The 16,038-nt window shown below is 41.3% G+C and overlaps 1 protein-coding gene and 1 long non-coding RNA gene across 3 annotated transcripts in view; one reads left to right on the top strand and one right to left on the bottom strand.

The window, feature by feature from the left end:
* The window catches only part of LOC121828767 (uncharacterized), a 110,005-nt gene that overhangs the window by 76,987 nt on the left and 16,980 nt on the right, over positions 1–16,038 (top strand). The gene's annotated exons all lie outside the window — the stretch shown is intronic.
* Positions 10,990–14,862, bottom strand: Fshb (follicle stimulating hormone subunit beta). Its single transcript, XM_042275881.2, has 3 exons — positions 14,805–14,862; positions 13,994–14,180; positions 10,990–12,466 (listed from the first exon to the last, which is right to left on the bottom strand). Exons 2-3 carry the CDS (start codon positions 14,150–14,152, stop codon positions 12,236–12,238), a joined length of 390 nt encoding a protein of 129 aa, XP_042131815.1. The 5' UTR covers positions 14,153–14,180; positions 14,805–14,862; the 3' UTR covers positions 10,990–12,235.

Consider the following 16,038-nt stretch of genomic DNA (forward strand, 5'->3'; position numbering starts at 1 on the left):
TTCAAGATAGAAAATACGAATTGATTCCAGATATGAAACAAACCTGGAGACAGACATCCTTTTGAAATTCCAGGGTAGCTGACCAGAGCATTCTGAATCCAGACCTCTCCAGCAAGGCTAGAATACGTGTAGGTGTTTAGGAGAGGGAGGATTCTGTGAGGAAGAGATGCTTTGGATAAGCTTGTGTGAAATCTCACTCTAAACCCTGCTGCTAAGGAAACAAGAGAGAGGTGTGTTCCTCATCTGAAGTGCAAATGCAGCCAGCCCTTTCGGAGCATCCTAGACAGTTCCTAGGATTGTTGCGTGCAGTGACTGGGGCTCTCTCACACTTAAGGAAGCTAAAAGTTAAGAAGCTAGCTAAATCCCCCTGATTTCAAGTAGACGAATAAATAGGCCTGTGAAGCCGCTGCTCTCCTCTCTGGTATTGGCTCACTGTTTCAAGAATTCTAGGGTCTTAGTGAGAACCTCCTCCACCCTCCACAGGAAACACCTATGAGAAATTGCTGCTTACTAAATGATCCTGTGTAAGAAGTTTCCTGGCAGTGGCTTGAGGTATAGCGAAGGATGAGGAAGTTGAAGAGGAGGTCAAGAGAACTTGCCTGAAGATGTGGACTCCCCATGACAGTGGTGTGGTGATATTTTATCTGTGTCCCCCAATAAAGTTTATCTGAGGATCAGAGGAAAAAGCCAATCATTGCATTAAACATAGAAATCAGGCAATGGTAGGATATGTCTTTAATCCTCTCACTCAGGAGGCAGCGATCTATCTGGATCTCTGTGAGTTCAAGGCCACACTGGGAACGGAGCCAAGTGTGGTGGCACATGACTTAAATTCCAACACTAGTTTAACCTCAAAGGCCTGGAGGTCTATACAGACAGACAGGAAGTGACAGAGCTGGGCTGGAAGAGGAAGTGATGTAGCTGGGCAGAGAGGAAATGAGTTGGCAGAACAGGAAGGCCTATAGGTGTGAGCATACAGGAAGTAGGTCTCTTTGGAGACTGAAGGTCAGTGAGGTGAAGTTGGCTTTGGCTTTTCCTATTCTCAGGCTTTAACCCCAATATCTGGCCCTGGGTTTATTATTATTATTATTATTATTATTTAATAAGACCTCTTAAGATTCATGTTACACAGTGGCAATGTGATTGAAGTGTCCCAGTCGAGGTACTTGGAAGAAAACGTAGGGGATGGTCAGCTTCAGTGGCCAGCTGTGAAGAACACACAGCCTTGTTTTGTAGTTGTCTTCTTTTCTCATTCTGTGCCCATTCCAGAGAGGCCAGTGACCTCAAGGCAAGGGAAAGAAGGCTCAGATGAAGGGAGAGAGGTAAAGCTTCGTGTCTCCAGCCCTCGAGGCTGGAGAACCTTAACATCATCACAGGATTGAAGTTCTTATTATTTGCTAGGGTATCCTAACAAGTTTATTACTAAGAGTAACTACCAAGGCCATGCAGTGTGATAAACTTCCAGTCAGGGGCAGGGGCAGGAAGGGCAGCTGCCAAATTCAAATGGACAGTGGGAGAATAAAATAAAGGGGCTTTTAGTATCACACTCCAAGGCTTCTGCTTGTTCAGTGTGCCAGTGACAATGGCTACCGGACTGAAAGTAGGCTGAACTCAAATCAATGTGCCTATGTTCAGATGGGTGGACCACACCCCTCCACTGCTGTTTTTAAGTGTCAGTCAGCTGCTTAGAGCTTTATGGTGACTGTAAAATAGGAATACATGGGCTGGGCAGACAATTGTCTCAGTGAACTACTTGCTCCATGAATATGAGGATCTAGGTTTGGATCCTCAGCACTTATGTAAAAAGCCAAGAATGGTGGCCTGAAACTATAGTCCCAACTTTGATGTGTGTGTAGGAGACAAGCAGATCTCTGGGGTTCGTTAGCTAGCCAGCCTAGCTGAATGGATGAGGTCCAGTTTTTCTTTCTAATATGTATATTAATATATTGGCTGCAATTTCTGCCCCCCCACTCATACATCTTCACCATGGTTTTCTGTAGATGAACAGTCTTATTAAATAAGAAACACAGAGCCGATGAAAAGCCCAAGAGGTCAGAGAAGTAGCTGAGAGCTGAGCTTACCCTTCACTGCTGCTGTCGTCCTTCCTCTCAGCAAGAGCACTACTTCCTGTGTATCTGTCTTTTTTTCTTTTTTTCAAGACAGGGTTTCTCTGTGTAGAACTCACTTGGTAGCCCAGGCTGGCCTTGAACTCAGAGATCTGCCTGGCTCTGCCTCCTGAGTGCTGGGATTAAAGGTGTGCACCGCCGCCTCCGATGCTGCTGCTGCTGCCGCCGCCGCCGCCACCGCCGCCGCCGCCGCCACCACCACCACCACGCGTATCTGTCTTTTTATAGACTTTCTGTTCTGCCTTCTCATTGGTTGCAAACCCAATCACATGACCGCCTCATCACTGCCCATCTATACAGACCTCCAGGTCTTCTATGGTTGGTATTGAGATTAAAGGCATGTATCTCCATGCTGGCTGTGTCCTTAAACACAGATCTGCCTAGCTCTGCCTCCCAAGTGCTGGTATTCAAGGCATGCGCCACTACCACCCAGCTTCTACTATGGCTTGCTATTAGCTCTGACCCCCCAGGCAACTTTATTTATTGACATACAAATTAAATCACATTTCAGTACAAATAAAATATCACCATAGTTTCCCTTCCCTCCACTCTTGCAAGTTCCTCCTCAACCTCCTCTCTTCCCCAGATCCACTCCTCTTCCCCATCCCTATCCCCACACCCCCCCCAAAAAAGAAAGAAAAGAACAGGCCTCCCAGGGATATTAACAGAACACAGCATAACAAGTTACAATGAAACTAGGCACAAACCCTCATATCAAGTTTGGACAAGGCAATCCAGTAGGAGGAAAATGGTCCCAAGAGCAGGCAAAAGAGTCAGAGACCCCCCACTCCCACTGTTGGGTGTCTCACAAGAACACCAAGCTATACAACTTACATATGTATTACATAACATATATGCAGTGGACCTAGTTCAGATCCATACAGGGTCCATGTTTGTCTCCAAAAATAAGGTGAAGTTCGACCAACGAAGACACCCAACACTGACCTCTAGACTACACACATGCATATACATGAGCACATACACATGAACATGTAACACAAATATGTATTTCCTTGCTCTGATAAATACTTGTTTGAAATATCGTAATTATTGTGCTTTCCACATTCAACTTCCCTTTCTAGACTAAACTGCTTTTCCACACCCTTTACCCTCCTTCCAGTCACACACTAAACAACAAAAGCAAAACAAGCCAGAACTGGTTTGTTCTTGGCTTATGCAATGTCGTGGAAGGGGCAAAGTTTGTGTCCTGGTTCCAAAGGCAACCTGTGCATCCAGCCATCTGCTTTTAATGCTACCCAAACAAAAGTAATAACATTTCAGTCAGCCGAATCTTTTTTATTTCAGATTGAAACTACAAGACTCAAAAAAGAAGTTATAATTCATGTCGGATGCTTCAGGCACTGAAAGCATACCGTCACCGACAGCCACAGCCATTCTGAGAAATAGGTGGTGGTGTGTAGAGAAAAGAGAGATGCTTGCAGCCCTTAAGCAAAAATGCCTTCCTCCTTAGTATTCTGATTTTAATTCCAGCCCCACAGTAAGCAATCATGCTATTCTTTGTCATCAAAACAATTCTGATTGGAAGAGTGTTGTAGATTTGACCCAGTCGTGTTAATTTTTTTTAGTGTAACTAACTTCCTACATTCAGCATCCTATATTTCAGTTGGTTCTATAGGTTCATTTATTATTTTCATCATTTAATCTGAGCTGTTGTCTAAATACCTGCATATTCACATGAGTTGAGAATCCGAGGCAACCTGACTACAAGCACCTACTATGGATTACTTATCTATGCAGTGTGGCGGTTCTCCTTTCCCCTCAGAAACTTTTAAAAAGGGATATATATATATGTGTGTGTGTGTGTGTGTGTGTATACATATATGTAAATAATATATAAACATACATAACATTTGTTATATTATTCCCATGCATATGGGAATTCCACTCTGGCTGGGGGTGAATTCTTTTGCTTTAGAGCTCTGCAGATCCATGGTGTTAATGAATCTCTTACCCAGATTTATCTTGGCATCTTTCTTTCGAGCTCACCCCTCCCTTCTCCTGTTCTCTAAACTTAAGAGTTGGTTTCTTATTGTTGTCATCTGAAGATTCCTTTTTCAACATTAGTATATGGGATCGAGGACAAATGCTGACATGATAAAGGTGTTCTGCTCTAGATTTTGAAAAATAGCATTAAGATGAAAATCATGTATCTACGTAAAAGAGTCTATGAAACTTACTGCTCAATGGTTTGCATTGTTTCTTTGTGCTTCTCGTTTTACTGCCTTCTAAGGACCTAATATTTGGTCCTTGTTCTATCCATTCATTATGTGCCACCTTCTCTTTCCACACAGGGGTTGAGGCTTTGCAGCATTCTCATTTGAAACACTAATATTTCACCTTAGTGCAGTGTGGGTTCCTGACTCCATTAGCTTGTGAACTTGTTACCTGTGGGAAAACCAGGAGGTTTAAGATATAGAGCAGATTGAGACCTCTACCCAGTGTTTCCAAACTCCTGTCACTGTCAAAGAAATGGGTCAGAGACAAAACAAAGTACTGAATTGGGAGGAAGATTTATGAAGTAAAAGTACAGATTCTAGCAGTGAGTGCTGAATGCCCAGGATCTCAAATAGCATCTTATGGACACTTTTTGATGGAGAAGAGGATGACTTATAAGGTAAGGTAGGTGGGGCATTCCAGGATCTCTTAAGATTAGGTTTTATCTCCCCCTTCTCTTGTCCTAGGTGTGTGATGACATCAGGTACATGATGGGGACAGGCAATCCTGAGAGGCAAATGGCAGGCAGATGCTGTTAGAATGAGCGGAGAACAGTTATGGTTTCCTTGGCCAGCTACACTAGTCCCAGCCCAGCCACTTTTTACTCTTGAGTGGTCACATGATGTCTGGCTGGGATGCAGTTCTGTGGTTGCAATAGAGTGTGTAGCACGAATCTTAAGAGGTCTTGTTAATAAAAACAAATCAGGAGCCAGGTATTGGGGTGAATGCTGAAAGATCAGAGAAGCAGAACAAGCCACAGCCAACTTCACCTCACCAACTTCTCAGCCTATCTTGTTTCCTTAAACTGGAAGCCTCTGAGTCCTCATCCGAATGGATCTCAGCTGAACTGCTGCTAAAAGCCTATAAGCTTAAAAAGCCTAAATTTCGTGATCCTCATGCCTTATATACCTTTCTGATTCCTGGCATTGCTTCCTGAGATTAAAGGCATGTGTCACCATGTCTGGCTGTTTCCAGTGTGGCCTTGAACTCACAGAGATTCGGATGGATCTCTGCTTCTGGAATGCTAGGATTAAAGGTGTGTGTGCTACCACTGCCTACCCTCTATGTTTATTATAGTGGCTGTTCTGTTCTCTGACCCCAGATAAGTTTATTGGGGTGCACAATATATCAACCACAATAGACTGTACTCACTCTGCAGTCTGTCTGTTATGTCCCCCCGACGGATTTCAAATTGCAAGTAAGAATTTAAATCCCAGTCAAATGTCACAGTCTATGTGAATCTCTCCTCCCTTTTCCTCAAGATGAAATCTATGAAGAAACAGCGGTGCACAATATTGGCACATAGGTTCTGAAGTCTTAAGTACAGTCTATCTGTCTCCCCTCTCAATTTCTTTCATTCTTTTTTTTTCTTATTTTCCCTCTACCCCCTTCTCTATCTCTGCTCCCCCCCCACCAACACACACTGCACTTCAAACTAAAGTACTAATTAATACATCTATTGTTTTAAACAGAAGCTTGTGGTCTAGTGCTGTGGGACGGTCTGTATGTCAAATTGCTCTGATTGGTCAATAAATAAAACACTGATTGGCCAGTGGCCAGGCAGGAAGTAGGTGGGACAAGGAGAGAGGAGAATTGTGGGAAGCAGAAGGCTGAGGCAGAGAGACACTGCCAGCCGCCACCATGACCAGCAGCATGTGAAGATGCCGGTAAGCCACCAGCCACGTGGCAAGGTATAGACTTATGGAAATGGTTAATTTAAGATAAAAGAACAGTTAGCAAGAAGCCTGCCACGGCCATACAGTTTGTAAGCAATATAAGTCTCTGTGTTTACTTGGTTGGGTCTGAGCGGCTGTGGGACTGGCGGGTGACAAAGATTTGTCCTGACTGTGGGCAAGGCAGGAAAACTCTAGCTACAGTCTAGAGTGTATCTATGAACAACATTATGGAAACAAATTTTATACTTGGCTCATGCAGGTTGACATGAAACATATTTGTGTTCCTTGCACACTGTGGGCTCCTGAATTAGCTAAGATAAAATTATTAGCAATAACAGATAAACCTCCAATGACTCAGTGGCTTAGCAAATGGCAGCTTTATTTTTGGATCACATAAAGTCCTTTAAGAGGGAACAGATATGTGGGTCCTCTAGCCCATTATTTAGGTTGATAGAGGCTCTGCCACCTTGTATATATGTCTTCCCAGGGTGCCTTAACTGGCTGACTAGGAAGAGAACCTGATTTCCCTGTGGCAGGGATTTTATGAACAAGACCTAGAAGCAGCACATGAGGTTTCTAAGAACTATCCACCAGTAGAACTCTGACATACTCAAGCCTTCCTAGCAGTGAGGGTAAGAAATGTGGGTTAGCCATGCTCTAGGAACAGACAGGAAGTGAGTTTGGTGAGTATACAACATTTTCCATCCGAGTCCAAAAGCCTGAGAGCAAGTTATTTGGTTAATTTTCTCCTTCATTAGAACTACCACTTCCCCTCCCTGAGTCCACTTCCAGGCCCGTGATCTCCAGATGCGGTGAAGTTTGCTCCATAACATCTGGATGTAGATCTTTAGGGTCTGGAAATCTATTAACTAAAAAGACAAGCTAATTGCCTTGCTCTTCTGTAGCCAGTATTGAGTAATGAAGTAGGGAGGATTTCTTACAGTAACACACTGTCCAAGTACCCCCTCTCTTCGTTAGAAAGAAGCATGAGAGGCATCTATCTACTCCATGGATAAAGGATGAAGCAATGAAGACAGCCTATGGGGTGAGCTTTATGGGATGTAGGGTGTTCTGGTGAAAGTCAGTAGGAAGTTCCATCCTTTTAACTAGTCTCTGGGTTCAGTTGCCTCTTGGGGTAGGGAGAAGAGAGAGAGAACGAGTTATAGAGGTAATCAGAATTAATACTGTGGCCCTCCACACATGTTAGCTCAGGGTTAGCTTTTTATCCCCAAACCAGTACAGAATTCAAGCTGTTACTAGACTTGCCCCAAGCTGTGATTGGATCCTTGTGAGGCTGCCCAGAGCCGGAAGAGATCCTAATGAGAACAAATACCATGAACCTCAACTGAATGATATCCCACGGGGCAAGACTTTCTTGGCATGGACCCCAGAGTTCATAGATTTCCATTCTTGCCACTTCAGAAAGGATTGAGTTTCACTTTTGCGGAGAGGTGGAGCAAACAGAAACTTCTGATTATTTTGACCTTAAAAAAAATCTATGCTGTAAAATAATTTCTCTCCAATATAATTATAGTCATAGTGGACCCTGAGCACTTGGTGTGTATTATCTTTCTAAATGTTGATAGTAGCTCTTTGGACTAGTTACTCAATTTTAAAAGTGATAAAAACAAGTCCTAATACAGTTGGCTAAGTTGCCCAAGATTATTTGAAAGAGTCTGAGGTGGATTATTTTCCAGTTTGCCACATTGTTTCTTTCCAGGGATAACTGCATAAACTTCTCAATAGAAATTGGTGTGTGACGCTGTAAAAATAAAAGAGGACTCATGATCCAAACCAATGTTAAATGAGGCTTTCAAAATAATGTTAGAAGGCCATGAAGGGAAGAGAGCTTACTCATATTTTGAACTGTTGTCTGGAGTGAAGTTTGGTCATTTCTACCCTCTGTCTGCAAGTGCCTAGGATGTCACATTGTACCTAGAGACTGAAGGTGTACCATAGGAGATTTTGAGACTTTAGTTTAATGAATATTTCTGTTTTATTTTTAGATCTCTTTCTTTATTTTCTTTTAGCCATATACCTCTGCTAAGTATCCTTCACATATTTTAATTACTTTGTAATCCTTTAAGAACATTTTTCCTATATAACCAATAGTTTCCCTACTGTCTTTGGACCATTGTTTTGACCAATGTGATGCAAATACAGTTCTTAAATAGTTTCTGAGTTTGAAATGACATATTTCTTCCATTTACTCATCATCACAACCTCTCTGAAGTAGACAATCTTATGATATTTACTCTACTGTTGAAGAAACAAAAACCAGAGAATTTAAGTAATTGTTCAAAGGACCTTTACTAGAGAAGATCCAGGAAGTAATTCTGGAGTCATTGCCCATACTACTTCTAATGGAAATGCTTGCAATTTTGATCTCTAAAATGACAGGCAGAAAGAAATGACTTTTTCATCATTTAAAGCACTCATTGCATTTTGTCAATATTAGCCTACTTTTGATGTATCAATACATTGTGAATAATACAGCTGTGAGCTGTATACAATCCTGGACTGGAATGACCATGGTAGATTATCAATAACTATTGTCTTAATCACTGTTCTATTGCTTGAAGAGACATCAGCCCAAGGAACCTATTTTAAGAGAAAGCATTAAATTGGGGGCTTCCTTACAATCTCAGAGGTATAGTCCATTATCATCATGGTAGATGCAGGAAGGTGCTGGAACAGTAACTGAGAGCCACATCCTGATCCAATGTGGGGGCACTTTGGGCTTGGTGTGGGCTTTGAAACCTCAAAGCCAACCTCTAGTGACACACTTCCGACAACAAGGCCAAACCTCCTAATCCTTACAATCCTTTCAAATAATGCCACACCCTTGTTACTAAGCATTTAAATATTTGAGTTCTTCCATCATCCTTGTTGTTCAATAGGCCCATTCATGTGCAGGCCTAGGGCAAGCATCCATAGCTACTGTGAGTTCATGATTACAATGATTGTTTTTCACAGAAGATGGCATTTGACAGCTCTAGCATTCTTTCTAAGCCTCAGCATTCCCTGAACCTTACAAGGGGTGGAATAAATGTCTTGCTTAGGGCTGAGCCCCCATTTGCCACTTATTCTCAGTACCTGATGCAGCCATGAGTCTTTTCATGCATCGCCATTCACTGGAAAGGGAGACTTCTCTGATTAAGGCTGAAAGTAGCATTTGTGTATTTGTATAAACATACAAATATTTAGAAGACAGTTTGATGCTCTGCCAATGTAAACAGACAACATTTAGTTCCCCCTTAGGGTCTATGACCCTCATCATAGATGAAGTTTACCCGACACTGACTTCATTTTTTGGAGTGAGCCTCACGTCCAATCAAAGAGTGGTTGGCTATCCTCTGATCTAGTTTCCTTTTCTGCTGCTGTGATGAACACTATGGACAAAAGCAGTTTGGGAAGAAAAGTGTTTATTTTATCATACAGGTTATTGTCCACCATTGAGAGAATTCAGGACAGGAACTCAAAGCAGGAGCTTGAAGCAGAAACAGAGGGGAGCTGAGTAAGCCAGTAATGGCTATGCATGGAAGGAACTCCCAGCTGACTGCATGGAAGGAACTCCCAGCTGACTGCATGGAAGGAGCTCCCAGCTGACTGCATGGAAGGAGCTCCCCGCTCAGTTCCAGCTTGAGTTTTCTGTCTCATGAAACTGTCTCATGGACAACTAAGAGGAACAGCAAGAGCTTGTACTGTTTTGGGGGGCCTCTGGGACATCCCAACTAACAACTCATAATGGAATACCTTTCCTTCATTAGTAGGGTTTTTGTGTAATACTCCAAGGCTTCTAGGAGCAGTTTTTCCATGTAACAGTGGAATCACCTGTCAAAAACATTAAAAAAATATGTTTTAAAATTTGATTTCAAGATATTGACCTTCCATATTTTCAAATACCCCCTTTATTTTAGTTAACCCTCTCCACCTGCCTTCTCATCTCCCCATTCCCCACCTCCTCCCTGCTGAACCTTTCTACTCCCTGGATTCCTTTTCTACCTCCCTATTACCTGTAGTTTTATTTAAATTTCTGCAAAACTGATGTGCAGTAGAATAGGAGAGTGATCACAAGAGCCCAAAGACCAGGGTTCTAATCCGGATTCTGCAATGAACAGCTTCTGTGATTGATCTGAATGCTTAGGTACCTTCCAAATTAGAACTAATCCTTATTGAGTTGGTGTGGTGGTTTGAATGAGAATGATCCCCATAGTCTCGTAGAGTTGAATGCTTGGTCACCAGGTAGTGGTACTATTTGAAAGGATTAAGAGATGTGGCCCATTGGAGGAAATGTGTGACTAGAGGTGGGCTTTTAGGTTTTCAAAAGCCCAAGCCAAACCAAGAGTCTCTCTCTTCTGGCTGCAGGACTAAACCTCTGAAACTGAAAACAAGCCCAAATTAAATGCTCTCTTTTATAAGATTTGCAATGGCCATGATGTCTCTCCACAGCAGTAGACAAGTGATATTAATGAGGGCCTTCAGGAAGTTATATCATGACAGAGGGGTCCTGGGGAGATAATTGTCTTTAAAAAGCATACTCGAGAGACCCTGTTGCTGTTTCTATCATGTGGATGAATGAAGAGGAAGAAGGCATCCTCTTTGAAGCATAGAGAGGGCACTTGCTAGACATAAAGTCTTCTAGTATCGATTTTGGACCTTTGGCATTTAGAACTGTGAGTAATATGTTTCTATTGTGTTTAGACTGACCCAACTAAGACAGTAATCTTGCTGACTCACTTAACTTTACTGAGCTGTAATTCTTCTATCTCTAACATTCAAGAAATAAACCAGAGAGCCTCGAGGATATCTGTCCACTCTCATTTCTGAGCTTTCCCTAACATTACATAGAAACAATTTCAAAATAATGACAAAATACTCTTAGAAATGCAAAAACCATAATATTTAATATTTCCAAAGATGAAAATAGATAATTTTTGTAGAAACACTAGGATTATACTTAAGGACTTTTTTCTAACAATGTTATAAACATATCAACATGTAAGTTATCTGTATATGAAACAATCCAACTTTGACTTTTGTAAGTAACATTTTATTAAAAAAATAAGATTTAAATAAATTAGTCCAGCATCATAACTATGAAGTAAGTACATGACTAAAAGAGTTAACATCTTTAAAAGAATTCAACTCATGATGTGTTTTCAGTGTCCACTTTGAAAGGAACAAAGATTCGGGAGAACATGAATTGGAAAAAGAGAAGAAGTAGGGTGTCCTATAAAAGAGTAGTTTCCCCCTCATGGTTAATTACTATAACCATTAATTTATACAGGTGTATTTGCAGGTAAACTAAGTGTATTTATTCAATTGCTGAAAGTGCTTTAAACTTACTTCCAAATCTTTACACTCTGCATGTGAGGGAAAGCTAGCAAAATCACCTATCAAACGCTATCACTCTTGTTTTCCTCAATCCCAAAAGGGAGTTTGGCAGGACCCTAGTAGCGTTTGATAATTTTTTAAGGTAATGAATAAACACGGACTAATATCCACAGTCCCAAATTAGTTTTTCCTTTCCTTTTAAGAAACTCAGTGGGTTGCCACCAAGTTCTGAGCTTTGTCATTTTCTCCTGTCTGCATCTTCATGAGACAGTGCACAGATGTTTGATCCTATCTCAATACTCCATATGCTTCAGAAGAGCTAAGTAGCCTGACCTTGCTGGGCCAGCTTTCATTTCCCTGCAAGTGGCATGTCTGGTCTTCTTTTACTTGAGGAAGTCATTGAGTTTCCCATTTAATTCCATGCAGAGTTTGGGCTTTAAGCTTGCGATCACTCTGCAGTCTCTGAAAGTCTAGAGAAGCTTGTGCTAGATTTAGTTCTTTCACAGACTTCCACCTTCCCTCCGTCCCTGTGGACCCATGCATCCCTCTGTCTAAAAGGAAGGGATTGCCCTAGATGGCTTCTAAGACAGTGGAAGAGGAAAGCTCTCACAAAGCTGTGCATTGAGAGTGAAAAAAACGTAGGTAACCAACATATGGATAGAGGGATGAGTGGTGGTAGAGTCCTGGCCCCTGTACTCCCGGCCCTGAGCTCGCTCCTCTTCCCTGTCAGGACAGTGACACCAGTGGGAATGATGGTTCCTAAGCTGGTGGTTTGCAGCCCCAGCACAGAGCAGACACAGATGTTTTGGATATGGTGGTCCTTCAGGACAAGGGTGGGCAAACTGAAATGTCCGTTCTTCTTTATTCTTTCATTTCACCAAAGGAGCAGTAGCTGGGTCCCAGGCCTCGCACAGTGCAGTCGGTGCTGTCGCTGTCACACTTGCCACAGTGACATTCAGTGGCTACTGGGTATGTGTAGAGGGAGTCTGAGTGGTGCGCACAGCCGGGCAGTCTTACGGTCTCATACACCAGCTCCTTGAAGGTGCATGTTTTCTGAGTGTTGGGTCTGGCTGGGTCTTTATACACCAGATCCTGAGGAGTTCAGGAAAGGGAGGATTAGGATAGGCTATTTTGAAGTTTCCGTTCAGGTTAGTCAAAATGAGACAGTAATTTAACACTACATGCTTCCGCATTTACTCGTTAGAGCCCACATAACGTCATAGACCACCTATGCAGTGTACTTCCTTTCGTAATTCTTCTGGAAAATTTCTTAATTGTTCTGGAAGTCTTACAGAAAATGTAAGTCATTTCTTTCCTAATCCCCATGACCATATCAGAACATTAGTTATTTGTCAAAATGCAAAGGAATGTTGAATTTCAGCATAGAAGAATGATGAAAAGAGACATAATGACTTAGAATTTCAGTTGCCTTTTCATACCTAGTGGGAAGCTATATTAATGACAACTTAAACTACAAGTATTACAGCTTAACTTTCAGAAAATGCATATATACTGTTTACATTTATAAAATAGTAAAATAATGATATGAATATTAATGCTTATCCTGCTTATGAACACCCTTGTAAGAGGTGGATTATTTCGTTGCTCGGCAGATGCCTTTTCCCTTTTAAGTGCTGTTTATGGTGTAGTGCTGTTAGCTTCAAAGGACACATACTCTGCCTATAAGAATTTTTTTCAAAATCAAAAATTGTTCATTCTAGAACTTTCCAGTGGAAAATTTATTTGTGCTGAGGGGAGAAAATGAGTCTGCTGCTCATTTTATTTTAGTGGCATGCTACCCAATCAATAGCCCCAGAAAAGGGCAGTAAAACAGTGTAGTAAGTAGAGTTTGGTTGAATTCTTTTATCATTGAATAAAGCATACCTCATCAGAAAGTTCTATTTTTCTCAGTTTGTGGTATGAAACTCTACATGAATGAGAAGGTAAAATAGGTTAAAAAAGAGGCAAATTAGAAGTGTCTCTTTACTCATATTGATGCAAAGAAGGGGTGTGAGTTCTGGCTGGTGACTTAATGCCTCTGTGTCTCCGTCCTCTCAAAGACTTAGAAAAATAAACGGGGGGTATGTTTGTGAATTTAAAAAGCCTTCCAGGATTGACTGTGTTCTCCGGCTACTTAAAAGCAGTATGTGCAAGCAGAGCTAAGGACAATTGTTATAAGGCACTATTTGTCTCTTCATGTGACATCAAAACATATTTGGAAGTATCTCAAGACCCTAAAGATAAAGATTGCCTTTAAAAAACATTGTTGTTCTTTTATGGTTATATATATGTATATATATACATATATATATACACACACACACATGCATATATATTCCCTATTTACCTCTCTACATATAAAATATGGCATAGAAATTCTTTATATTTAGAAATAGTCAGTATGTTACCAAGTTTATCCAATTACAAGGTTTTCTAAGTTCACCCAAATAAAACCCCAGCCTCAAACTGACATCCTAATTATTAACTCCATTTACAGCACAGATAGTATTAATTAGGGAACTATTGCTTGGGAAATTGAAATATTGATAAAGTGGGAATTCATCAAGCCCGCCTCATACAGCTCCCCAGCACCGGTCTCCAGCAGAGCACAGGACCTACCCTGGTGTAGCAGTATCCGGCACACCAAGTGGTGTTGATGCTTATGCAGAAACGACATTCTTCTTTCTCTACTGCGATGGTGATGTTGGTTAGCTCACAGCCCTGGCAGCAGATTGCTCGCCAGCACCAGAATAGGATGCAAAACTGTATCGACTTCATCCTGGGCTGGGAAGGAAGCAGCTATGTCCTGTTAGCAAGAGAGAAGTCATATACTTAAAATCATTGTGAAAACTGACCAGCTGAGAAACAGTTAGTCCTTTCATTCTTCTTGAACGTTCTGCTTGAGCAAGGGCTTTTGCTTTTTTGCTTCCTGGACCAATATTCCTCCTTCTTTTTTGGGTTGTGGGCTGGATGGGGTTATGGTAGGGTAAAAGTCGGAACATATAGATAAAAATTCCAATATGATGATTTAACCAAATCAGTATTTAAAGATGAATTTATTACCATCTTAAAGTGATTATTCCAATCAGGTAACTGTGATCCTTATATTTGCTGCTTCATTAACAGTTTTAAAGACTAGTTTGTTTAAAAGGAAGAAAATTTTCTATAACAACTATTTCTTCATTTTTAGCACCATTTAAACATCTGTGTTTGCCCACAACCGTTGACAAGGAGTCTATTTCAGAAGCTGGGCAAACTAGTCTATAGGTGAGACTCTTGATGCTAGTGCATTGACTGTATTCAAGAAGCCAAGTTAACAAGAATAAGTTTCTATACAGCAGTGACAGAGAATGGTCATCCCTTCTCTAAATCTGAAAAGTCTGCAGTTTCCAAAGTAGCTGTTCTTTCTGCATCAAGGGCTGAGACTCACCTGTTTAGGTAGCTGTCTTTTCTGGGGAAAGCTGAATACTGAGTAAAGTCACACATCCCTTTTTATACAAAATTAACACCCTGTGGATTTACTGGGTGTTAGAATGACCAATACTAAAGCAAAGCCTCCTGTTTGGTGAATCAGTGTTTAGACGGACAGGGAGATCAAGCCTTGCCAATGTAGTCTAAACGCCATAGAGCAGCAAATGCTATCAGTGATGATGATTTCTGTACAAATTGAATTTGATATGGTAGCACGCCCACTCCTTTACCTTGCTAAATTAAATGTGGCTCTGGAGTCTAGACTGTTCTTTCTGATCTTTAACTTGGAGACCTCAGAATCCTTTCCAAGCATTGCTTTGGCTCCATTGAGAAGGTACACCAAAATATGTCTAATCAACTGTTCCAAGAACAGACTGAACTCTAAAGATGGGATGGGTAAACATGTAGTCTTGGGGAAAACCTAAGATGGTCTGCATGGACATACTGACCTTGAGGTGCCCATAATACACTTAAACAGACTGGTGAGCCTGGAGTTTAGAGAAATATGTTGACTGAAGATGTAAATTTGGAAGTTGATGGCACGGGGCTGGATGAGATTACTAAGGGAGTGGATTTAATGAGAATAGAGGAGTTGAATCTGGTTAAACTTCAATACTAAAATGTCAAGGATACAACGAGTCTCCTTTCTCCTCTTCATCCTCTTTGTTTTCTTCCTCCTCTCCTTTTCTTCCATCCAAATGAGGTCTAGAAGGGTTATTGAGGAAGGTATGGACTGAAGGGAATGTGGTGTCCTAGAAGCTAGGTAAAGAGAACATATTAAGGTAGAAGAAGGGACAAGTTAGTCCAATGCTGCATAAGAAGAGGGCTAAGAATTGCACAGCAGATCTCACAATTTAAAGATCTAATCCTCAGCAAGAGAAGTTGAATGGATGGAAGCTATAACCTGGTGTTTGTTTTAATGGTCAGGAAGAGATGACATGTAGGGAACATAGACAATTCCTTTAAGAATTTGGTCACAAGCATCAGCAAGAAAACTGGGTAATTGGGGCAATGTAGAAGTAGAGTAAAAATAATTTATTGTTATTTTTACTTTTATGGGGGGAAGTGCATGCCTGTTCATATGGAGATGAAAAAGTTTAAATAGAGCGAAAACGAGTAAACTGGAGAGAGTGTTGAGTGTCCGTAAAGACAAGAGAACAGATGGTTTTGAGAGCACATATGGAGGTTCTAAC

The sequence above is a fragment of the Peromyscus maniculatus genome, chromosome 4 (assembly GCF_049852395.1).
Source record: "Peromyscus maniculatus bairdii isolate BWxNUB_F1_BW_parent chromosome 4, HU_Pman_BW_mat_3.1, whole genome shotgun sequence".
Classification (NCBI taxonomy): domain Eukaryota; kingdom Metazoa; phylum Chordata; class Mammalia; order Rodentia; family Cricetidae; genus Peromyscus; species Peromyscus maniculatus.

Excerpts from the sequence above, each read along its gene's own strand:
- Fshb (XM_042275881.2), bottom strand. The coding sequence starts at position 14,152 with ATGAAGTCGATACAGTTTTGCATCCTATTCTGGTGCTGGCGAGCAATC. Across the intron at positions 12,467-13,993 it reads CCGGATACTGCTACACCAGG|GATCTGGTGTATAAAGACCC; the intron begins GTAGGTCCTGTG and ends TGAACTCCTCAG.